General features: G+C 42.1%; 1 protein-coding gene across 1 annotated transcript; it reads right to left on the reverse strand.

The window, feature by feature from the left end:
• Positions 1-1,601: 1,601 nt before the first annotated feature.
• On the reverse strand, positions 1,602-4,867 carry LOC147453249 (pentatricopeptide repeat-containing protein At4g18520, chloroplastic-like). Its single transcript, XM_086518690.1, has one exon. It carries the CDS (start codon positions 4,774-4,776, stop codon positions 2,224-2,226), a length of 2,553 nt encoding a protein of 850 aa, XP_086374816.1. The 5' UTR covers positions 4,777-4,867; the 3' UTR covers positions 1,602-2,223.
• Positions 4,868-26,810: the final 21,943 nt, after the last annotated feature.

A 26,810-nucleotide genomic window follows, 5' to 3' on the forward strand; every position in this document is an offset into this window, starting at 1 on the left:
CTAACACCAATCCCTTGATGCATGTTCCACCAGTTGTCTCTTGCTTTTAATGCCACATGCCCTCTTGAAACCTTTGTCCTGAATTCCATGAGAAGAAAGGGCTCTCTCTCTCTCTCTCTCTCTCTCTCTCTCCCACACACACACACACACACACACAAAAGCTGTGGCTTTTTGACACTCTAGTGGCTTCAACTATGCTCTACGGGGTGGGTTCAGATTTAGTGGACCACCAGGGCAGATCTGGTAGCACTGATGGATGAAGATGTATGGAGAGTCCTGTAGTCTCTATGATCTCTCGGATGATTCAGGCTATCAATGCCACATGAGATTATTTGGGCTGAGCTAGTTGCCCCTCCTCTCGTAGTTGAGGCCCTTACTAAATTAGTCTCATTCATGCATAATTTATGGGACCTTTCCAGAGACAGATATGCTCGGCTAGCACTTGAGTCATTCCCGACATCTAGTGCTACAAGGGGACACAGCATGTTGGTATGGGTAGATGACATCATGGTTCCAGTCACACGGCTTCAGCATGGATAGATTGCCTCCATTCCAGTACTCCTTGGATGCACCCTCCCTCCCTCTCACACGGATGGAGACCACTAGACTTATACGTCACAATTTGATTCTATATAGAGCATCTCCTCCAACTAACAGAGGATGGATACGTGATCAGATCGGCCTATATGGACACTCATTTATCCTATGGGATATGGTGTGCTATTGGTCAAATGCGCACATCATCGCATCAGCTAGAGATTGAGGACTGGCAGATTTAGGAGTATCAGCAGAAGCCAGGATATGCCAGTTATGTCATATAGAGCCAGAGACAGAGTTACATAACATTTGTCATTGTCCGGTATACTATGAGATACGAGGCCGCTTTCACTGTCTATCTAGAGAAGGCTTTGGATCGTTGGCTAGAGTCATGAGATATCAGGATCAGAGATGCGTCGGGTTGTTTTTACTAGAGCTACGCAAACACAAGGAAAGTCTATTGAGGAGATGAGGTAGTGGGAGACATTCACAAGGGGAGATCACTGACTTCTCTAGAGCAAAGACTCAACAGCCAGATGAGCATGCTTCGCAGTAGACTTCCGAGCCCACTTCTGCCAGAGGTATATTAGTGGACAGAGCCACAGAGCTTGGGAGAGCTAGACACTCACGTCTACGGGGGTGACCACGACATCGACGGAGGGTCCACCAACGAATCAAGACTATTCTAGCACGACATGAGAGATGCCCAGTACGATTATTTACAGAGCGAACATTGATGAAGCTCTTCAACGACCGATGCAATACTTTCTCGGACAACAGCCAATGCCGAGCATGGACGATGATGATGATGATGATGATTTTCAGGCTGACGATTTGAGTCTTTTAGTTTTGGTGTCACTTTACTTCATTTTACTTTTGTACCCAAACATTGGATTAGATCCACAAGGATTGTATCAGTTTGGTTTCATAGGTCATGTTGGCCTTTCGAAGACATTTTATATAACATTTCATTTCATTTCATTTCTCTCTCTCTCTCTCTCTCTCTCTCTCTCTCTCTCTCTCTCTCTCTCTCTCCCCACACACACAACATGCACGCACCTGTCTGCACACCATTACATTTTCTGTTCTAAAATAATTGGTCACATGTGAAAATTCCCAATCAATTGCTGATTCACCCATAGGCATTTTCACAGTTACAGACTACTTTACAAAGTGGTATTTTGTGTACCTCCTTACAACACTCCTATTCTAGATACATTGGTTAGGAAGCCCCTGTAAAGGATAGGTTGGTTTTAGATTCATAGTATGTCTGCACAGCGTACAGTTACCTTCTTAGTCACATATGTCAAATAAGAGACTTGCATGAACATTGCAAGTACTGGCTACAGCATAAGAGTGACATATATGGTCAAGGAAATGAATTTTTCTTGCCCTATGAAATGATGTGTTTTTCTATAGGTGCCTCCACCCTTTTGCTTGCTTCTAATATTTTAAGCACCTACCCTTGTTTGCCCTTCGGGCACGGCAAGGCTACTGCACACACACGCATGCATTACCACATTGATCAACTGCACTTTCACATTTTTTAGTACCTTAATCCTCCGATTATGCACCACTTGATGAATACAGATCCCACCAGAGACGCATTCGCTTCTTCCTTGCTTGTGACTCAATTCAACCGTTCAAGGTTTTCAAGTCAACTCTGACTGAGCATGCAAACACAGCTTACACCCTTCCATTAAGTCGTGCTGCATGCTCAAAGGCAAACCTTCCAAGTTTTAGATTTCCCCAACTTTGACATGCACGCAACAAAGCAATCCATGCTGGAAGGTAATCAAAAGCCTGCACTCTCCAAATCACTGATAATGCTTTCCCGAAAAGACCGACACGGCCAAAAAGACTCACCATGCAACTGTGATGCTCAGCCGTTGGAATCATGCTGAAGGTTGTGTTCATATTTGTAAAGAAGAAACAGCTTTGGTCAGTGGCTCCTCTGCTGCCATTGGCTTTCAAAATGCAAGCTAACGTAGCTTTATCTGGCGAAACTCCATCATCTTTCATTCTGTCAAGGCAGCTAAAAAGTTCTTTAGTAAGTCCATGTTGGCAATATCCATACATGAGCGAATTCCACGAAACAACATCCCGGACTGGTAGCTTATCAAAAACTTGTTGTGCCCTTCCAATTACACCGCATTTTGCATACATATCCACCAAGCAATTTCCAAGCACAGAGCTGCCTTCAAGGAGCCCCCTTGTCACCAATTCATTATGTAAACCTCTGCCCTTTTCAATCGCTCCAATCGTGCCACAAGCTTTTAAAATGTAAGTGAAAGTCAGTAAATCAGGATTGGCGCCATCACATATCATTCGCTCATAGTAGTCAATAGCCTCCTCAAAAAGCCCATTCCCATTACACATCGAAATTATTGAATTCCAAGAGATAATGTCTCTACTTGAGAGCTCATCAAATGCCTGCCTCGCTTTCACAAATGCACCACATTTGGCATACATGTCCACCAAGGCATTTCCTAGCACACTGTTATCTGCTAGCGAGCCGGCACCCACAACCGCAGCATGTACATAGCTGCCAAAATGGACTTCTTTCACACTGCCACAAGCTTTTAAGGTGGAAACAAAGGTTACTACATTAGGAGACAACCCTTCCTGCTTCATTTCTTCAAAAAAGTAGAGAGCTTCCTTGCCATGCCCACGTTCACAATAGCCTGAGATTAGTGTAGTCCAAGAAATCCTATCCTGATCTCTCAAAGTATCAAAGACTTGTTGTGCTTTTGCAAGCGCCCCACACTTCACATACATATCTACCAGTGCATTACCAAGCACAATATCATCCCTAAGACAACACCTTCTATCGATCTCAGTGTGTATTTCTTGGCCCAGTTCTACTGCTCCTATGCTGCCACACGCTTTCAAAATGCAAGAAAGCGTGACCTCATCACCGCAGAAACCTTCACTTTGCATTTGTTTGAAACACTCGAGTGCCTTCTCATCACATCCCTGCTCGCAGTATCCTGAAATTAAGACAGTCCACGAGACTAAATCTCGAGTTGTGAGCTCCTCAAATGCTTGTTGCGCTTTCGTGATTACCCCACATTTATTGTACATATCCAATAAAGCACCATCAAGCACAGTACCTTTTCCTAGTAACCCCTTGCGAATCGTCTCAGCATGGATTTCTTCACCTTTCTCCAATGCGCCTACATTTCCACAGGCTTTGAGGAGGCAGGCAAATGTTACTGCATCAAAGGAAAAATCTTTGTGCTTTATCTTCCCATAACAGTCAAGTGCTTGCTCACTATACCCATGTTTGCAGTAGCCGCCAATTAAGGACGTCCAAGAGACCACATCCTGAACAGGGAGTTCACTAAATGCTTCTTGTGTCTTGCCCAATACACCACATTTGGCATACATATCCACCAACGCACTCGCAAGTACCACATCTTTATCCAGCAACTGCCTTCTGGCAATTTCTGCATGTATCTCAATTCCCTTGTCAGCTGCTCTTACACTCCCGCAGGCTTTTAAGATGTAGGCAAAGGTTACAGCATCTGGACTGATGCCTTCCTCTTGCATCTGCTCATAGCACACTAGTGCTTCCTCACCAAGCCCTTTTTCACAATACCCTCCCATCAACGCAGTCCATGACACAACATCTCGGGAAGTAAGCTCATCAAATACCTCCTTCGCCATCTCAATTGCACCACACTTGGCGTACATATCCAACAATGCACTATCGAGAACAGCATGGCTTCCAAGTAGCCCTCTCTTAGCCATTTTGATGTGCACATCCTTGCCATCATCAGCTGCCGCAATGTAGGCACTGTCACTCAAAATGCAAACGTGTAGTTTCCTACCTCTTTCGGCGGCCCGTGTGTTGCCGCAAGATTTCAAGATGCAAGCAAAGGTCACAGCGTCAGGAATGAGGCTCTCATTGTGCATGCGTTCAAAACAAGTGAATGATAACTCATCGAGCCCATGTTGGGCACAGCCTGCTGCTAGTGCATTCCAAGAGACAACATCGCGGTTAGGGAGCTCATCAAACACTTCCTGGGCGTCTGCAAGGGCACCACATTTAGCATACATGTTGACAAGGGTGTTACCGATGAAGATGTTCTGGAACAACCCTCTTTCAAGAATACCGGCGTGTACTTTGCTCCCCTCCTGCAAATTTTTGTTCTTGGTACAACTCTTGAGGAGCGCAACAAGCGCGATCTCATCTCGAGACTTCTGGCGCTGGCGATGGCCAGCACCGGCTGCCATGGCCCCTGTCCCCGCTTTCGTCTTCTCATGCTAGGTGTCCACTACTCCTATTCTTGCAACCAGATGTCTTCTATGAGCTTGCTAGGAAGACCACTAGGTTCTTTTTTTTTCCCCCCCTCCAGCAAAGCAGTGAACTTTATATTAACAGAAGAAGAGAGAAAAAATTACAGCATCATACCCTGCATGACTCTCATGTCCAAAGACCATACCCAGGGAGACTCTCCCTCCTCACTATCTCACACGGGCATGGGCTGGATGGGATCAATGGCCCACGCCTATTTCCCGGAGCGGGTGCGATCTGAGCCGTCCGATGCGGTTTGTGTAAATTCGGGAAAATAGGAAAATTCGGGTGCAGCAAAACTTGTAAGTTCGGGTGCCCACCTCCCTCCCCCACTCTCCTCCCCCGGAATCGAACCTAGAACATCACCTTTGCAAGCCTATCACCTTGACCACCTCACTTGCGCGTGCTTGTTGAAAGCATTGGGAGAAGGGCTTCTATTACGCTGAACCCGTCGCAGTGTAAATTTGGGTTAGTTTAGTAAATTCGGGCAAATTGGTAAATTCGTGCGCGCCGTAACATCGGACGGCCCACAATGCACCCGCTCCGGGAAATAGGCGTGAGCCATTGATCCCATCCAACCCATGCCCGTGTGAGATAGTGCTGAGGGGGGGCTCCCTCGTTACCAAACATGATACCTGACTGTAATGCCGACCTAGATCAGATACAAAACAATTTTTACACCCCATCAACATTTAAATAGTTGATCATATCTTGGATCTTTTCCATGAAGTCTCCAGCTTTGGAGACCGCCTCATAAGCCTCCTGAGAAGCTTCCCGATTAGCAGCCAGCATATTCTTAATTTTCGTAAGGTTTGTTTATATGTATTTGTATCTATGTATCTATACTTCTATATTTTTATCTAGGGTACGGGGGCAGTAGAAAGACGCCCCCCTTACAGAGATGAATCTACCCCCTTCAAAAAAGGCTTTTTGGTGTCAATTTTGAGGCATGAGATGACGAATGCCTGTGTGGTTAGCACCATTCAATCTGGTGTTTGAGTCTTTTTGGCGCGATGACTCTAAATCCCCCGCTGGCAGTGTTGAAACTAGTGCCCGTTTTTATTACACAGTTTTGAATGTTGCCTCGTACTTCGCCGTTGGACTACCGATTGCGCTCAGATTTCTATTCGATACAGGTGTTGTGCATAGCTTCCATTTGCGCCTCTTCGCGATCAAAATGGTGCAGTAGATGGTCGAGAATCCACCCCCCAAGTTCGGTGCCTATACTCTATGTAAAGGGCGAAGGCCTCCCCCACGTGTCATTCTCTCCTTTTTCAAGGTAGTGTGCATTGAGCAGCGCAGAGGGGGGGAGGGGACGGGGAGAGAGAGAGAGAGAGAGAGAGAGAGAGAGAGAGAGAGAGAGAGAGAGAGAGGTCACTACCTTCGCAGACAAGTGTGGCATAATGTATCATAGTACGGCCGGCCGCCGTCGGCGGCCTCTCTCTCTCCCCCTCTCTCCCTCTTTATCGCGTGCAAAGAGGCTTGTTTTAGTTTTGGACTTTAGCCTTCAGGTCACAGGCTCCCCCTTCCGCCATAGTATGTTCGTAGATTCTATTTGTAGGCTCCAATTTGAGAGGGTGAAACACATTGACACCCATGTTTGTGCATTTGGTGCGTACTTGATGCAAAAAAGCGGGTTGGACAAAACCTTCGGCAAGCAAGCCCCTTGCCCAATCTCGGACAGAGGTTGAACATCAAACCCCACGATTGAAAGACAAGCATGCAGCAAATGAGCTACACATACGTTTTAGGTTATGTGTCCACGTTTGAGTTTATGAATTGAATTATGAATACCAATTCGTGCTGTGTAAACCATCCCAAAAGGCGATGGGTAGGCGATATGTAATTAGCCTAAGGCTAGGTTCATATTGTTGAGCTCACGACCCCTTTTGCATAAGTGGACAAATAAAATAAGTGTCAACAAAGAATATACTTAGACTAGGAAGAGGGCACCCACCAAACCTACTTACATGCCATGTTGACTCACACCCCAAAACCCTTAAGGATGTTTTGGCCTGCCTGCCCACCTCTTGCTCCATTCGCTTCCAGCCAATCAATCACTACTACACTACCTTGGTGCCAAATAGTGCATCCCATATTTAGTTTAAAATAGAATGGCTAGGCTTCTTTGGCTTATTTTCAATTCATGTTACGAGACTGGGCATCCTCCTGTTGTAGTGGTTAGCTGCAATTGGGATGGCTGGGCGTAATGGTTAATTATGTGATGTCTATTTATTTTACTAATTGAGTTGATGATGATTTTGTAGAGTGGAATGCGGGGAGTTGATGAAGAGGCGACGGCAATTACTCTTGGCCATTTTATATTTGCACAGTATCTTAGAACATCATTTCAATAAGCCACTATGGCTCTGTAAATAGTTGTAGTGGGAACTCTCCTTATGGGTCATGCAAGAACTAATGAGCTTCACTCATTTACAAAAGTGAAAGTGGTTGTAAAAGCGGGGCCTCAATTTTTGGCACCTTAAACTCAAAATAATATATTAAATACCAACTCCACAAGAGAGGTGCAGTGGAGTTTGGGGCTAGATTTAGGCCTTTCTCTTGCAGATTCTTTTCTCTGCTATGGTTATTTTGTTGTGTACTCTCTAATCTAGTCTCCATCTCTTACACATCTCTTACAAGCTTGTCTATGTCAATTCTATGTTTACTGTGTGTGTGTGTGTGTGTGTGTGTGTCATAGTCTAGGTGAGTGTGTGTGCTTGGAAATTGGAAGAAGAGGTGGACAGTTTGATGGTGATGGCTTGAAAGCTTATGTTGAATATTCTAAGCGGCCGATCTCCCCCTCTTCTCCCAACAGTGGTATCAGAGCAAAGGTTTCGTTTCAGGAGTAATTGTACGAACATGAAGGCTCGATCTCGGCAACCAAGAAGTCGATGCTAAGAAGGTCAAGGTATTTTTTTTTAATAATATTAATAAAAATTCTACTAATCATATCAATGGCTGCGCATTGGTCGAAGCAATTGGCACCAAAAGTTTCAAAAATTATGGAAGATTGAAATTGCAAAATCGAAGTTTGATTTTCTCTAATCAGATTTATTATAATGTTGACTAACAAGCATAAAAGAAAGCAAATTTTTCATGCATATTTTTGCTAGCTCTTAAAGCTGGTGTAGAAGGGAAGAAGAGGAGCCAATATATAAAGCTTGGCATGCTTTGAATTTTTGTGGAAAGTAGCCTGCTGTAGTAGCTGATAATAAGACAAAGGAGAAGGGTTATCATAAGCCTTGAACTATTGTCGATCGTGGTTAATCATAAATGTAATGTTGCATGTGATCGTCATTTCGAGACGAACCTCGGATTCGAAATTCCCACAAGAGTGCAAACGAGGTAGAGAGAAATCAATCAAAGGGCGAGTAATCAAGCTTATCCTTGGCTTCGTGTATCCATGCAAAGGAAGTGGATCATCTTCAAGGGATTGAGGATCGAGTGAAGGTTGAGCTTGGATCAGTGCAAGCTCTCAAAGCCATCAAACCAACAAGCTATAAGCTGAAATTTAAACATCCGACAGAAATTGCAAAAAAAAACTGTCGTGGGAGACCTCCCTTGCTTGAGAAGAAACCCCAAATTTGACCACCACAGAACGTTGAAAAAAACACTCTCAATGTGGTCGCCCGGGAAATCTCCGCACCCTTTCCTTCATGCGCGAGAGCCAAGACACCTTCTACAGGTCGTGAGCTCATCAACATCCTCTCGCACCATCTGTGTCTGACTGACGTTACCTCCCATGCTTTTAGCCACACACCTTTCAAAAAAAGGTGTGGCTTAAATTTTGTTTTACTTTCGGCTGCTGGGCTCTAGAAACCACATCCATTTCAACATTAGTTCTCACCTCCTCTCAACTCCTTAACTCCTTAGCTTCACAAAAAAGATAAAGAAAAAAGATGGCTCCAAATTAACCAATGCCATTGACCACCCGCTCACTCTCAAGGGTTCATAATCCTTAAGGGTGCAATCACCCCCACGCCTTGAATTCATTGTTGACCACGAGTGTTCGAGAAAAATGTCTTAGCTTAATATCGTGTGGTTTTTAATTTTGAAAATGTCGGTTGTGAGAGCAACAAGGAAAAGGAGAAATTCCACCCCAAAAATAGAGAAAAATAGTGCAACCCCCCTGCCCCCCCCCCCCCCCTGCCCCCCCCCACAAAAACAAAAACAAACAAACAAAGTAAAAACTAATTTTCAAAAAAAAAACCTCTTGGCAAATTCAAGAAAAGGAATTTTGTATGTTTGAAGAAAATGGTTTTTTTCGAACACTGTCAACCACCCACTTGGTACACAAGGGTCAAATCCTCAAGGGCATGTCCATCCTATTACACCCTTGACTGGCCGTCCCATTAAAAGATTTTCTCGATCGATTACCCAAACACGGGTGCACTTCACCAAACCCCAAAGTCATTCACTTAAATTTCTTTTTGACCACCCAATTTACACCTTATTTTGACTGCCTAACCTTGGTTATTTTGTCCGCCCTTACCACTTTTGTTGCCCATTGCATGCCTAGTCTTTTAACACGTAATTCTTTGCCATCTAACTCTTGTTTACTAGTCTCCCATGTTAATCTTGCACTATTTTATTAAAAATGACCTTGTGACTTTAAATTTTGAACTTTGAAAGTCGACTTTCTGAGAAGTCGGCCCTATTCCCACCAAGGCCTTTGAAGTTGGCCCCCTAAGTCGATACATCCCGATTCATAAGAACTCGGACCCAATTTCAAATTCCAATTTCACTCAACAACGAAACAGGACAACTAAGTTACAAATCTTTTGCGACATTGACATTATCATTCCAAGAGAACTTGGAAGTAGTAGCTTGTGTTCTAACGAATACCCAAGAACAATACCATTGTCAAGCTCATTGTACAAACTGAATACCGCTAGTGCTGATGATGTTGAAAACCTCTCGAAGCAGATAGAAACTATCAAAGGGCTTACAAAGAAGCCTAGTAGATTTGACACCCAGGTAAATTAATTTAAATTTATTATATTTTCTTGAAACATGTGTTTAAACAAGTTTTATCAAATGAACTTGTTTTATTAACTCTCCATGGAGTTTTCTCTATTTGTAAGTTCCAGAGATGGCACCGAGAAGACAGTGGAAGAATCCACTAAGCACATGTCTGTATTTGAAGCCATTTGGATTGGCTAACCACCAACATTCAAAATACGTATCTCAAAAGTTTATAATGACCTTGGGTAATGTATCTCTTTCTTTCTTTTTCATCAATACCAAGACAGAGTGTTTGTCCATGAATATAATTCGTAAGTTTCTCTCCTTTCTATCTCTTTACAACAAAAATTGTTGACATTCATTCATGATAACAATCAGTTTGTTATCATTTGTGGATCATTACTTGACAAATGTGGTTTATCATTGATAACTCCATGTTATATGTTTTTCAATCTTCATGCTACTAATCATAGCACAAAGGCCACTTTTAGTTCTAATGTTGACACATCACACAACCACTCACTCTTTACTACACATTCTCTCACGAATTGTGAGCTTCAAACTCCAGATAAGTATCCAATTTACAATGGTTTACACTCTTTTCAAAAAGCCAAATGCCAAGTTATTGACGTGTGATTAAATTGCATCGTTAATTTACTAGTTATGTGCTAGTTTAAATTCAAAGCTACAAAGATGTCTCTATAATGCAATAGACCAATTGTTCCATAATGGTATTTAATTATTTTCTTCAAAAAGTGCATATATTACCACATCTCTTGAATTTTTTACATCTAGACATTGGGCTTCCTAGCCCTATAAGGTACTAAATTTTTGGTGAAGTTTTCTTTTCAGATATTCAGCCTTATGGCACATAAAGTGGGCAGGAGGACTGTTAAAATGCCTTCAGCTCATGCTTGGATACTTACTATATTTTGGGTCATGGTGTAATGTCCAAACAGATTTAAACAAGATGTCTCACCTTGAAATGTTCTTTAATAGTATAATTTCCCTTCACATTGCCACCTTCACAATGCATTTCACATTAGTCTTTTACGACCATTTAGAGGACCCCTACCTACACACCACATTTATGAAGAGCCACCTTCACTTGTTGACCAAGAAGAGCAACTCATCCCTGATAAAATAGTTGACCATGAAACCACCACTATACGCACTGGAATGATTTATAACCGTTACCTTTTGACTTTCAAAGGCCACCCTAGAGAGGATGCCAAATGGATGCCTGAAAAGTTTTTTCGCAACTTTCCCGACCTTCTCCACACTTTCCATCACTCACGGTCCAGTTGATTTCTCTATTGAGCAACTGAGGACAGTTGCTATCCCTGGTGGGAGGGATGTTATGAAACTGGGCACCCTCCTATTGTAGTGGTTAGCTGCAATTGGGATAGCTGGGCATAATGGTTAATTATGTGCTGTCTATTTATTTTACTAATTGAGTTGATGATGATTTTGTAGAGTGGAATGCAGGGAGTTGATGAAGAGGCGACGGCAATTACTCTTGGCCATTTTATATTTGCACAGTATCTTAAAACATCATTTCAATAAGCCACTATGGCTTTGTAAATAGTTGTAGTGGGAACTCCCCTTATGGGTCATGCAAGAACTAATGAGCTTCACTCATTTACAAAAGTGAAAGTGGTTGTAAAAGAGGGGCCTCAAATTTTGGCACCTTAAACTCAAAATAATATATTAAATACCAACTCCACAAGAGAGGTGCCGTGGAGTTTGGGGCTAGATTTAGACCTTTCTCTTGCAGATTCTCTTCTCTACTCTCTTAAGCTATGGTTATTTTGTTGTGTACTCTCTAATCTAGTCTCCATCTCTTACACATCTCTTGCACTCTCTTACAAGCTTGTCTATGTCAATTCTATGTTTACTGTGTGTGTGTGTGTTATAGTCTAGGTGAGTGTGTGTGCTTGGAAATTGGAAGAAGAGGTGGGCAGTTTGATGGTGATGGCTTGAAAGCTTATGTTGAATATTCTAAGCGGTCGATCTCCCCCTCTTCTCCCAACAATTCATGCGTTTTATAGATGCTTGATTCTCCCAATGTTTGTGTGATGAAACTTTGCAGAGGTCTAGAGCCTCAATGTAGTTGTGATTGTAGGCGTCTAGAACTAAGGCTGGCTCTACGTAGGGCTCGTGCTTGGGCTTTTGGGATCTATGAGAACTTCTTGTCCTTTTGCATCCAAAAAGGTCCCTTGATTTCCTATAGCATTTTGTCTTGTTAGCTCCTTTTAATCTATGTAAAACTCTCGTAACACTGAATGTTGTAGTGCCATGCTCCACATATAATTGATACATAGGAGTGCCAAGAGGCTAGAGTTCTTGAGGACTTACTCCAGTCCTTGGCCTTTTAACTACTCCCCTTGGCCTTGCACCACAAATTTGGATGACATTGTTTATTTTGAAAGCACATTGATATATTAGTATGGGAAATTTTGGGTAGAGTTTCCCTACAAAAATGTGTCCTCACAAGAACACAAATGCAGAGTCAAGTCTCTTAGCCATTGTTTGCTTATATAGCACCCATATAGAACCCCAAAAGTAATAGGTGTCACTCCAATCCCTGTGATGGTACAAATGAGAGGAAATTTTTAGGCGAGTAATTTTTAGCAAGCGTTTTTTGGAATCGCGTGAACAGATTTCAAAAAGATTCCACCCTCTGTCTCTTTCAATGCTCACTCACCCTTATGGAGGCTTCTTTTGATACTCCCTTATGGAGCCTACTATCTTTCCCTTATGGAGGCTCTCTCTCTCTCTCTCTCTCTCTCTCTCTCTATATATATATATATATATATATATATATATATATATATCAACGCACATATGAAAGGCCACAGGATGGACTGGCATGTGTTTCTCCTCCCAACCTCCTTACTTATAGCCCTTGGCCCTTGCAAGTAGGTCCCCTTAACTCATGACTGGCCCTCGGCTCCTAGTCGTACTACTGAGCCATTCAGTCCCTGGCCCTTGGCCTGCTGCCCGATCCTACCATTGGTCTGACATTACTCCCCCCTTGGAGAAGCATTTTCGTCCTCGAAAACACAAGCGATGATATCTTCCTAAGAACACTAATGCTTTCCACCGTGACATCCCTCATGGATCCAACGGTGCGTTAGAGCGGAACCTGGTTCAGTAGGAGGTTCAATGAAATCAACAATAACATCTTGATTTTCCACATTGTCGTCCCTGTGCAACCGTCTTGGTTAACCGACTCATAACCAACATAGCGTGAAGACTCCATGTAGAGCTCACTTGAGAATGCTAAACGAGTTATCACAACTAAGAGATGTCTAAATACAAACCGTGTTTTCAAACTTTTTGAAGATACTGGAACGTGCAATAAACCTCTGCTCAAATTTCTATGAAAGTAATATCCTGACATACCCATCAGCGGCGGCGGCAACCAAGTCCTTGACTTGTTGTTGTTTCTTGGCAGTAGCCAACCTCACCAAAACTGATGATGAAGGTTGAGAACTTGAGAAGAACAGGCAGAGACTAAAACTAGTCGCAACATGCCTTTCATCATATGAAGCAAACTCCAAACTAGAAAGGTAACCTATCCAGTTGTGTCGTTTCGTGCTAACGCGTGCACTTAACATATCCTTTAGCGTGGTTTACTAACGTATGTGCTTAGCATATCCTTTAGTACTAAATAGAATGCTTGTGAATAGTCCATCCAACGCGGGATGACCAAGTGAGGTTCAAGTCGGATACGTGATATGAATTTGAGCAAATTAAACTCATAGAGTTTAAATCATCCAATCCCAGACACCCATACTAAACCATTATCGTATATGGCTGGGTGTGAACTTCTACTAAATCTACTAAGAGGTTGCACTGGAAGTGCAAACACTTGCAGAAACAATAAAGTCCATGAATTTGCATGCGGCTTCGAACAAACATGTGTTAAACACTAGGGCCCATAACACCTAGTGTGCATGCATTTAACACAAACAAATTCAAACCGCAATTTCATGATGAGACTTTCCACGGTACCGTCGTGAAAGCCGTGCAACATAAGTTGGGCCATAATAGAATGTGAAAATGCAATCACACCCACCTACCAACCGTGAGACATTCTCATTTACATAGCATACTTGGCTATACGTAGAAAAAACCATCCATTACTTGGTTGTTTCATAGCACTTGTAATCTCAACAAGTTTGTACTTAGTACCCGACAATTTCTGGCCACTGAAATTGTTCCTGATACTATGTGCTCCAAATGGTCTAACAAACGGATGCGACCAGCACCTAGGGACGTTGTTGCGACACATCGTTAGGAATTAGGTGCCAGTGTCAATCCCAGAGACTCATATTCTCCACATGTGAAATATGTCTCAAATGAGGATGTCAGAAAAAGTGACATCCATCAAGTACAAGATATACTTGTGTGTGGAGGTAACTGTGAACACTCTGCGACGTGAGTGAGAGGGACCCTCATAGATTACTTGTAATGTAAGCCCTTTAAGATGGCTTCCTAAAAATGATTATGTTGTATCTATCAATGTCTGCTTGGTTGCTAAACTTATTGCTCAACGTAGATCACGATATTTGAAAAGAGAGTATTTTTGTAGTTGCATATGATTGTGCATGTGTATGAGTTGAGGTCATGAAATGAAAATTTGACACACGCACATACACATACACAAAGATAGACATAGAGATAGAGAGAGAGGGAGGGAGAGCATATGAGAAATATTTTTGAAGTAGGACTCCATCAGGAATCCTTTTGGAACTTGCTTGCGTGATTCCAAAAAGCTCTCGCCAAGAAGTGCTCGCTCGAAAATTACGTCCGTACAAATGTGGACAATTGGTTGCAAGATACGATAAACTTTTCTATTAGTTAAATCACTCTGCATTTTTTTATAAATTCATCTTAGAAATCAAGGTGAAACCTTTCATGGGAGAATTGTAAGACGTGGGGCCTACTAACTATGCGTTTTCCACCCATTCAAGTCCTCTTATAGGTTCCCTTGGACCCTATCTTTAGGACCCCTTTCCATCACAGTCGTAGATTGGTCTTGACTAATCATATGTTTGAACCCTAGGACCCTTTGTCCTTACATTACTCCCCCCTTGACAGAGGTTTTTCATCCTCCATAACAAAAGTGGGAAACCTCTTACTAAGAGCATCAGTGTTTTCCCAAGTGGAACCTTCTTCAAGTCTATCTTTCCCTTTAATTAAATTTTGTTGACAAACATATTCGTGTTTGTAAACTGTGGTAATCTAAAATTTTCTCTGGTTCATGACATTAAGAGGGTGGATCAAATATGTCAACCAAAATATTTTGATCTAATAACATTGTCTTCTTGTCATAAGTGCTCGTGTAAACAATTAACGTGAAAAACAAGATAAACTCATGAGTGTGTTGTTAGATCCAATTTATAAGCACACCACATGAGATAAATGGTAACAAAATTTCAAGATGGATAAATAGTCTTCCCGGTATGTCTACATTTTACTGAGATATGCTTGTAGCCTATCCTCTAGTGCATAATTTACTCTCTGAGTCTATTTATAAGTTTAAGGATGATCAATTGTACTCAAAATAAGAGCAGTTCCTAATTTGTGGAGTACTGCTTCCCCAAAAATCTCCATCTTTTCTATCTTGATCATTCACAATATTAAACAAAATGCCATATAACTTGTATGCATTCTTCATTACCAGACTTGCAAGTTTTGTAGCCTTGATCGTAGTTTTAGTGGGGAAAATCATACACATCTTGGTTAAAACGGTTATAACTACCCAAATAGATTAATGGCCACAAACTATCATATATAGATCAACAAAAAAAGTTATAGATATTCTCTTCCATTTTTCATTAAAGATCTCTAAAGATGTAAAAGCCCTCCACCTACCTTGAGATGTTATGCTTTTGTCACTTGATATTTTTGGCAAGGCAACATGTACTCATGTCCATCTTTTTGTAACCCTATTCAATGAAATGCCTTCTAACTAATGTATATGTCTTCCTAATCCCAGGATGACCTACATTGGGACTATCATGACACTCAAAAAAAACTTGGTGCATAGTGTCTAAGTCCATGAGTATACATACTATCCTTGTCTCATCCTTGTGTGGAGTAAATTCCGAACTCCATGAATTCCTAGACCATGTTGCTCCCCTTGACAACATGTTCCAAACAAAACCCTAACATGTTTGTCTACAATTGCAGGATGCAAAAATGTATCTGGTATACTACTCTCCCAAAATTCTTTGCTCCTACATGACTTTGATATGTGTCTAAAGAGCGAAATGGATGAAAGCATTCTAGCATCTACATCCTACTTGGAAAAGTCAACAAAAGCGTATGCAAAAATGAAATGAAAACAAATCATATGCTTACCTTGAGGTGGAAAATACCTTACACTTACATGGAGTCAAGTTCCCTATCCAAACCTAAAAGGTACATTACCAAAAAGCCAACTTCCAAAGACAAGTATGTCTTTGGCATGTTAACACTAAATGAAAGATTAGTGAAAATCAAGCAATATTGAACGGGTAACCTTGGGTGTTTCCTCAGCAATCCAAACCACTTGGTTAGAATCTACCGTGTCCAAAAGTGATTGTAATCAACTTGTGAAGTTGACCCCATCTACTACCCTTTCGTAGATCGAGGATTTTTTTCCTTGAAAGGAGAATTGTGAAGAGGCCAATCAATGACCATCAACACTCATGGAGTATTTGGGCATTAGCTAGGACTTACCCCTAGAATACTACTCCTATAGGCACAGTGAGTGCTATAAATTTAATCAACAGATCCTCTCAAGTTGGAATTTTATTCACAACCAGATTTTGAAATAATTATAACTCTCTATGAACATAAGAGAAAAGTTCCCAACACCCCAATGAAGGTAGTCATACTAGCTTTTTCTTGGGCGTTCAAGCAAGAGATTATCTACTCCGAGGTTCTCTTAGTCTATTCATGTCATACCATGAGTTGGTTCCTTGATAGTGAGTCCATTCCTACTTGCTGCCTACAAAAAGAATCATCTGTATTGGTTGCACCTTGTGCATAGAGCCAATGATGTAAAATAATCTCTATTGTAGACATATACAACACCCACAAGCAAATCTACCATCTTCAACTCTTTCTGAACATAGTAGTTGATGTTATAGCGAGAGCGTAAACAGTGATGGGGTGGAATTAATCCCACCGTATTGGCACACCAAGAATGCATAAGTGATAAGCCATTGGCTTCAATGATGGTATCAACAGTGTGATCCGATGCAATACGTGTCTTGCGTAGTTTGTACTTGCATGTGTACATCATAGTTTGAAGTTGCCAAACGTAAAATGTGAGCTTATATCCATATATAGCCAATTCACCAAACTTGTGTGTAATTACCCTTGATTCTAAGTCAATGGATAGTACATTGGCATGGAGTAGAAGTTTCCCTTATTGTTAGGTCTGTCAAAGCACTTTTCTTTGCATAGTAGGGAAATCTTTTTCAAGAGAAAGGTTTAAACACAGAAAAAACAAGAAGAGATTAAAATTGTCTAACCTTGTTTCCCTTCAGTGGCCAGTTGTCTTTGAAATGCAGATATAAATTTGTGCTTGAAAGTGAATTTCAGGCGCCTTCTACTGTTCAAGCGTGAATCTAGCTCATATCCTTCTATGTTGATGCATCTGGATCATAGCCATGTATACTAACAAAGCGAGAGTTGTTGTATGCACCTTGCATGCCCTGCTTGGCCCGATCCATACTAATACTCAACAAAAGATCATTCAGACATGTTGCAAAATTTTCCCCCAAGTTTGTATGATGATAGCATATTTCAAACTTTGGAAACTTTTATTCAATATGCTCTAAGTTGTAGCCTTGCTTCGCATAAATACAACAAAAAGATAAGATAGGACGGAGCGTATGCTCATAGCTAACAAATGCTCCTGCTGACATACAAATATCATGGCAAAAATAAAATCAACCTTGTCAAGATTTGGTAGAGAATCGGCCTTGCCAAATCGTACCTCTTATTGAGAATCCTTAGATTTCCCTAGTAGATGTTGGGGTATAGGCGTCTGTGCCTTGCCCGGCCGCCCAGAGTCTAGGCGCCCACTGATTTGTATACCTTATACATAGCATAAGTGTATAGGGGGCTGCTCACTCTTGGAGTCTCCCCACCCATATCTGTGTCGTGTGTCTCCTTCTCTCTCGCTCACTCTCCGTCTATGGTGCTCCCCGATCCCCTTCAATTGGTATCAGAGCTATGGTGACCGCGGAGAGCACGACGGCTTTGAGAGCTTCGAGACGATAGCTCGCGCGATAGCTCGCTCGCTCTCGACGGTGGAGTTCGATCGCGGAGTTTCACGGAGAGCGATTTTAGCTTGAGGAGCATTGTCTTTGGAGCTTAGGAGCTTGGTGTGGTCAAGCTTGGTCGAGGAGGCGGTTGCGGCTTCCTTGGTGAGAGGAGCTTTTGAGCTCAGTGGAGCTCATTAGAGAAGTGCTCGACGGAGGAGAGCTTGACATTCGAGTGCTTGGATGCTGTTGTGGCAGAGCTCTTGCGTTGGAGCTTGCATTGAGAGGACATTGCATCATGCAGAGTGGAGCAGGAGCAGGTTCAAGACTGTGTGCAGCTCGTTTTTGCCATTTTCGGGCTCTAAAACGCAGTTTTTTGCATAGCTCCGTCATACAGAGTCAGATCTACATGATCTAGGAGTCTAGGTCAGGGTTTTGGCACACTTCGGACGCGATGGTGATGTCTATTTGCTGAAATTATGCTTTGAATTACAGCAGGTACAGCAGCAGGTTTATTTGTGCACTTTCGGGTCCCAAAAACACTGTTTTTGGTATATCTCACACACACGGAGTATTTTCTGCAGCAACCAATAAATTCATAGGTGTACACAGGTTTTTGGATATGCATTTGTCCAGAGAGCCACTCATGTGCGAGTGAGCTATGTTGCCATGGTCTTGGCGGTTTATGTATGCCATATATGGATTTGTGTATTTGTTTGTGGCTGAGATTATTTGAGATTTGGCTCAATTTATAGAAGAAACTCTGTTGGATTTTATCCAGGTTCTTGCCATAGCTTCTATGTATCCGTAGGTTGCTCTTTGACAGTTTAGTGGTTGAGTTTACTCCCACTTTGACAGGTGATTTTCAGTCATAATTTGGTTGGAGTTTGGAGTCACTTGTGTATGCCCTTGTGTGCGGTATTTCGCATTTCGCATAGCGACAGATCTTGCAAGGTTTTGCGAAATGTTGCTATAGTTATCTCGCAGACATTTGGTCATCGATTGAAAGGTATTTTGGCAGCAATCATCACTCACATGTATGTCATTTGAGGTGCCGTTGAGTGGTACTCCGGCAAGAGCGGGTATGCTCATATGTATGACTTTGTGAGGTGATTCCGGTCGAGTTTATTCCCGGATTGGCCATTGTGGCATATATTATTGTCTCTTTGAGGTTTACTGTTGAGATTTTGCTCCAGTTACAAAGGAGATTCTGCCAAAATTTTGTCAGATATTTATGCGCGATTGAGTCATATTGACTTGTGATTTTGTGCAAGGCTTTGCACGGTTATTGGTGCAACTTTGCATCAGGTTTTGAGCCATATTTGCAGACTTTTGTTGATGCGATTCGAGCGAGTTTAGGGCTGATTTGGTTGACATTGCGGGAGCTCTACTTTGGAGTGTGTCTCACAAGTTTTACATTGTGTTTCTGGCCATATTGGTAGACAGTTTCCAGGTGTTGTTGGTGAGGTGGTTTTGCTATCTAGCTTGCTACATTGTGCTCATGGCAGAGACAGGTGATCGATCAGATTGTGACCTCTCACAGATGCGCGTGTTTGATGGGTCAGACTTTGCGGCATGGAGAGAGTGTATGCTTAATGCATTGACACAACGAGGGTTGCATCGACCATTAAGTGGTGATGCAGGTAGACCTTCAAACATGTCTGATGATCAGTGGCAGGAGCTAGAGGAGATGGCACTATCTACACTCTCTTTGCACCTTGCGGAATCTGTATATGCTCTTGTTATGTATGAGACCACTTCGAGAGCACTTTGGCGCAGATTACATGATATGTATGATAGATATGAGTCATCAAGGACTCGTGTGAGACATGTACATTCACGACTATGTCGACAGGTGACATGTTGGTATTGTGGTCATTCTGGACACGTTAGACGGCGCTGTTTTCGTCGTATGCGACATTGTAGGAGACATGGCAGTCTCAGAGATGTATGTAGTGATGCCATGGACTCAGTTGCTTTGACAGTTGAGGCAGATGTAGTGTCGGAGTATACTAGTGACGGGGATGTCACTTTTACCTCGAGCTATGCACGGGATGCTATACATGTGGATAGTGCACTCCCTTCGCAGTGGTTGCTAGACGCAGATGCTATGTTTCATGTCACGCCGCATCGTGCATGGTTTTGTAGCTATTCTAGCGGGATGCTTGGCAGTGTACGTTTGACCGATGGATCGGTGCATGCGATAGCAGGTGCAGGAGATGTGAGACTGTCATTACCGAGTGGTGCATCTTACTTGTTATGACATGTGTGCTATGTACCAGATTTGACAGTGAGTTTGATCTCAATTGGTCAGCTTAGAGATTGTGGATGTCAGATTTCGCTACGAGAGCGAGATTTTGTGATGCATTTGGGTTCGCTAGTGATTGCGAGAGGTGCCAAGAGTGGTACAGGTTACCCATTGCATGTGGATCACGGGAGAGACGGTGTTGTCTCTGTGATCACGCAACCAGGTAGAGAGCGAGAGAGCAGGCGAGTCTCTTTTGCTTGTGGGTTGCAGGATGCTTTGCATGGAGTGCAGAGTAGTGAGCTCGTTGTGCACACAGTTGGGGCACGACTTGAGCAGTCACACAGAGAGGTGACAGTGTCATACATGCATGCTTTGCTAGTGACTGAGCAACGCAGAGAGTCAGTTGTGCGAGATACTTCTATGCAGGATAGACAGGTAGAGCGGTCTTGCTCTAGTGAGTCACGACAGGAGGACGTTGTGCAAGAGTCTATGCATACGGAGTTAGAGCATGAGAGCTCTAGTGAGTCACAGCAGATTGAGTGGTCATGTTTACAGTGGATGATTGCAGAGGAGGCTGAGACATCAGCGATTATGCAATCATTCCTTTCTATGCTCGACAGTGAGCATGGGGATATAGTTGTGCAGGATATGTCTTCCAGCAGACACCTAGAGCAACTGGTTTGCTCTGAGGTTGCATGACAGGTTGATGCGTCTTTTGTGGACACTCAGGAGATGCATGTGGCTGACATGCCTTGTCAGTCAGAGATGCCTATTGCCAGGGATATATATGTTGATGCATGCTCTGTAGAGCTAGCAGGGCCCGCTAGCATTGCATCGGCATTCGGTGGTCTCATGTATGAGATGTTGATCTTGAGACCGGATATCGCAGCTACAGTGGGAGCATTTGCAGTTGGGGTTGTCAGTCGTTTGTTGACTGATGATGGCATAGTGCACGAGGGAGATATGCAGGTATTGCGTACATACTTGCAGTACGTGTGCGGTACGTCTGGTGGTGTATGGACTTACACGGGAGCAGGACAGCCGGATGCACACGATCACAGCCAGCCAGTGGGCATCGGTTGAGAGCGGTTTTCTCTCGCCTTTTGTAGTCTTTAGACTAGGTTCCCTTGCTTAAAGGCATAGTCGCCTTTAAGTGGGAGGTTGTTGGGGTATAGGCGTCTGTACGTTGCCCGGCCGCCCAGATCTGGGCGCCCACTGACTTGTACACCTTATACATAGCATAAGTGTATAGGGGGCTGCTCACTCTTGGAGTCTCCCCACCCATATATGTGTCGTGTGTCTCCTTCTCTCTCGCTCACTCTTCGTCTATGGTGCTCCCCGATCCCCTTCAGTAGATAGCTCAAGAAATATAGCAACCAAATGTCATCTATAAGATTGAATAAATTCAAATGATTTGAAGCTTAAATGTAACATACTTATCGATTTTCTATAATCTCCACTTCAAGCATCAAAATGTGTATGATGACAATTGATCAACTCAAGCACAGAAAAACTTTGTCAAGAAACCATGCCCAACAAAGAGTCACTCATACCAAACATATTGCACTCATGATCAAACTAGCAATAAGCCTTGCCTTTGCATCAAAATTTAATGTTCAAAAGTCCGTATGTAAAAAAATAAACATATACAAATTAAGAAACCCACGTAAATAAAATGGTATACCTTATAACCATGTTGTTGGAGTACTCAGCAAAATGCCTTGCATATCGTCGTCATCTTGATTCCTTCACCAAAATCATGAGGAAATTATTACAGCTCGTTTCCCTTGTCTTTCAATGTAGCCTTGCTATATTTCACTTACTCTTGCCAAAATTGTCAAACCTACCAATGCTTTTGTGCACTTGTTGTAGTTCTCCCAAAATTACACATTTACACTTTGTCTTTAGCCTTCGACACCTTGCCGACTCTATATTCTACTTTGTGCAGCATTGGCATGCGAGGCTTGTGGGCCTTTACCATCATTGCATGGCCTTGGTTTTAGCCGTGCTTAAGGCCATGCTTGAAGGTGGTTACCGTGGTATGAGCCCCTGTAGAAGCCAATTCTGTGGTGAATCCCCATGTTGACCCTTGCATGCCACGACCACCAACATTCCTTGCATGGATTTGTGGAATTGCGATTCGTGGTTTATGGTGTGCGATACTTGAAGCATTGCCAATGTCAGCCCCAAAGACTCATATTCTTCACATGTGGATTGTGTCTCATATTTATAAGTCCATCTGAGGTGCATTTTTTATTTTTTAAAAAAGAAACCAAGGGCTTCTCAAAACTACAAAGTTGGTGGTGAAAAGCGGTCAACGTGCCATTGTGCTTGGTAAAATCGAGCCTTAGGGTTGCAAACACTCTCAAAAGGCGACTTTAGGTGAAAAGCGGTCAGCTTGCCATTGTGCTTGGTAAAATCAAGCTTAGGGTTTGCAACATCACTCTGGTAGGTAAACCTAGTACAATGGTCTAATGTGAACTTGTTTCCTTGTCTATGTCTTAACATGGCAATAGAGTTAGTTGTGTATGAGGATCTTGGAGCAACAACCAAGAGTACCAAAAGAAGTAGTTTAGGGATTCTCAAAAACCATCTCCAAATGCTCTATGATCGAGTTCCTTCTTTTTGGGAATTGTGTGTCTCGAGTTTATGTATAGTCCTTCTTTTTGAAGATTGTGCATCTTGGGTTTGCGTACATGCAGCCAAATTGTGATTCATTGGTTTTTGCATCTCGACTAAAATTGTGCAGCTATATTTTCATTTTGCATGCATTTCAACCCCCATTTTGGATTTAGAGTGCATTTTCATGGAGAAAAGCTAAGTTTACGATTTTTCAGATCTATATTTTGGTGGTGCAAATATTTTGTTTTGGCTATAGTGTCCACGGATATTGTTTAGCAGTGTAGAACCGGCTCGGGCGGTGCACTATGTAATCATGTTAATGCATAACGTGAGTTCAAAAAGAGGGGTTTTAAAACGCAAAAATTTTAGGCAATTTAACAGAAATACATTAAAATAAGGGAATTTTATATTCAATTTTGGGAAAATTTTCTAAAATAAGGGGTCATTTTATTCATTCAGACATGTTAAAAGAAAGTTTTTTTTTTAATACCCCGTGAACGCACGTTATATAGGGGGTTACTGAAAGGTGAACCCTTGGAGAGAACCGGTGTATATACACATATTTTTGTTACAAGCTATAACTTACTATTTTTAGGTTGCTTAGAGATAGTGCAAAGTAGTAAAGTTTTGAAAATTTTTCATCAAGCAATGATGGACTTAATCAAATTGTCAGCGAGAAGTTGGACAAGAACAACTTGCATGCTTGGAAGTTAAAAATGACCAATTTACTTATGGCTAAAGGTTGTTGGGAGTGCATTGATGGAGAGCATGAAAAAGCACCATTATTACCAAAGCAAGGTGCAACTACTATGCAGATGAAAGGCTTTAAGGATTTGACCCAATGATCTTAAACTTGGTCATGTATTCACTTTCTATAAGTGTTCAAGACACTATGATTGGGCACATACAAAATTCTCACACCCCTACGGAGGCTTGGACACCTTAAGGTCATTAAATGTGACCAACATAAAAGAAAGGAACCTACAGTGCAGAAGAAAAATCTATCTATCATTGATTATTTTTTGAAGATAATGAACATATGTGAGTCATACTTATCAATTAGTGTTATAATTGATAATGGTGATAAGGTAGAAGTATGTTTGTGAGGTTTAGGTCTAAAATACAAAGAGTTAAGAGTAGTATTTGAAGAGTTCACGAATGTGGTGCATGTGCAGAGAGAGAGAGAGAGAGAGAGATATATAGAGAGAGAGAACACATGATGTGAGAGAGATCCCCTTCTATCTAGTAAAGAATAAGGTGTGTACAAGTGACACTTGGTAGTTCATGTATATCATGGTTGAACAAGAAGCAACCTACTGCGGCTACTTCGAGTTGTGAGGCTGATACAGAGCAGTCTTCACAACTACGGTTGAGTGTGTATGGCTCATACGCCTTATGGCTGATTTGGGTGTTGGACAAGACACTGACAGTTAGAGTGCATTGGCAATTGCGAGGAACCCATTTTTTCATGATCGCACAAAGCACATTGAGGTGCATTACCACTATGTCAGGGAGAGGCTCTCAGCAGGAGAGATCAGCTTGGCTTATGTGCCAACACAGGACATCCTTGCAGATCTTTTCACAAAGGCATTGTCTCGTGATAAGCTTGAAGCTTTCCACAAAGCTTTGGGCTTACTCCCCTTTGTGGACTGATCATGTCCTCAGGGCATGGCACTTCCCTTTACTCATGTGCCAGCTCTCGTTCACCGCATCACTCCAGGGGGGATTTGTTACCATATACATGTAGTAGTGATGTGTGTGAGCACACTAGGACCGTCGGGGAATTTTTTCCCTCTTTAGGAGGGTTTTTCCCCCAAGAATTGTATATACGCCCATCACTCTAGGGCTATCTATCTTTCCATTGCACACTAAGTAACACACTCTCTAATGTGTGCCTTGAGCTTCCTTCGTCTTCTCCAAGCTATGTGTGTTTCTGTGCAACCCTAATTCCAACATCGCAAGGGTTCTTCTTCTTCAACAAGGTCCACAACCATTGTGGAAAATGATTCAAGATCTCCTAAGTGTGGAGATAGCAACACAACCACCCAACCAACAACATCGAAAAGCATGATCATGGCATACTTAGTATCATTGCAAGAGACCATAAACAAACAAGGTGAAGACTTACGAGCACTTGCAATGGAGAATGGCACACTAAGGGTACTTGTGGTTGAGAATGAGAATCTCAAGAGGACACTTGAGATGCAAACAACACGTTTGATGCAACTTGAAGAGGAAGTCAAGGAATGTAAACGCTCTCTTGTGGACTTGAATGCTTTGAAGGAGCGGATGAGCAAAGTAGAGCATGACCATGTATTGAAAGAGGAGAAATTTGACACCATGAGCCGGGATGTATGCGACATGAAAAATGTATGCACAAACAAGTCTTGGGCTGATGTATGTAGTAGCAATGTGGTTTCTAATTCCTCAATCGTGCAAGATATGGCTCAAACAAAGAATGTTGAGAATGTGGATGTGGAGGAGTTGAAGGAACGGGAGCGACGTTCCAAGAACATTGTTATTCGTGGAATTCCCGAAGAGAAGCTAGAGACGCCTCCTTCTCTTGCCATTGTTATTGAAGATTTCTTCAAACCCACTTTGGCATGTCCGGAGTTATGGTCTATGGAGCACATAGAGTGGGAAAGCAAGTAGCTGCTCGCTCGGGAGAATGGCCAATTGTATGCACTATGCCGGATGAGACCAAGCGAAAAATTATCCTTGATAATAGTTGGATCTATTTGAGGGATAAAAAATGTTTTGTATGTGAAGATCGCATTATTAAGCAACAAAATATGCGTCGCAAGGCATATGAGGAAAAGAATAAGAAAAACAAGGAGATCTCTCATAAAGAAAATGTGCCCAAGGAGGAGGCAAGTCCCTCGAACAAATAGGGATGCGTGACCTATGAGACTGAGTTACAATTGAAAATATGCTTTTGGAATTGTAATGGATACCCATGGAATGCGGGGGTTGGCATTGATGAACTAACAAGCAAAGCCGATGTTGTACTTCTTGTTAAAACTTGGGAGCATGATACACAAAGGATTAATGGCTTGAAGAATTACAATGTACATTCATTGTAGTCAAAGAATCTTAAGCAACGAAGAGGACAAGGAGGGGTAGCATGTATGGTTAAGAAAGGATTGGAAGATTTTGTATCAATTGTGAAAGATGACAAGTACAAACGTTATGTATGGCTGAAAATTATAACACCAAAAAGAGCACCCATTTTTGTAGCCGGTCGCTACATTCCTCATCATGATTCTCTCTTTAATGCTTGCATGGATAGAGATCGGCCAATTTTTTATTTAGAAGAGGACATTGCTTATTTCAAAGGTGAAGGTGATGTTATTGTATTTGAGGATATGAATGCTCACACAAAAACATTGCAACATAATACTCAACAATTTGATATGCCATACCTTTCAAGGGAGTTGGAGGAAGTTCACTTGTATGATCGTTCTGCAATCGATGAGAAAGAGCCGGATCACTATGAAAAGTTACTTTTACACATGTGTAATAGCACGGGTATGCCCATTGCCAATGGTGTATCTTTTGGAGTGGAACCAATGGATTTACATGTAGGAGACATAATGGGAATAATTTGATTGACTATATGCTACTCTCCAAAGCCATCATGTATCACATAAAGAGTTTTATGTTTGGGAAATGGACCTCGGAATCTGACCATCACACCTTATGTATTGACCTTTCATGTGGAGAAGCAACTAAGCATGATAATCTCGGCCAAAGGAAAGAGAAATTATCACTATGTATGGATTTCAAACGGGCACCAATGTACATTGAAATGGTTGAGGAAAAATTATGGATGAAGAAGCTTCAATATGATGCACCATTGGAAACT

This window comes from Adiantum capillus-veneris, chromosome 8 (assembly GCF_014529385.1).
Source record: "Adiantum capillus-veneris isolate H3 chromosome 8, ASM1452938v2, whole genome shotgun sequence".
Lineage (NCBI taxonomy): Eukaryota > Viridiplantae > Streptophyta > Polypodiopsida > Polypodiales > Pteridaceae > Adiantum > Adiantum capillus-veneris.

What these genes read in the sequence shown, in the direction of transcription:
- LOC147453249 (XM_086518690.1), bottom strand. Translation starts at nt 4,776, where the DNA reads ATGGCAGCCGGTGCTGGCCATCGCCAGCGCCAGAAGTCTCGAGATGAG.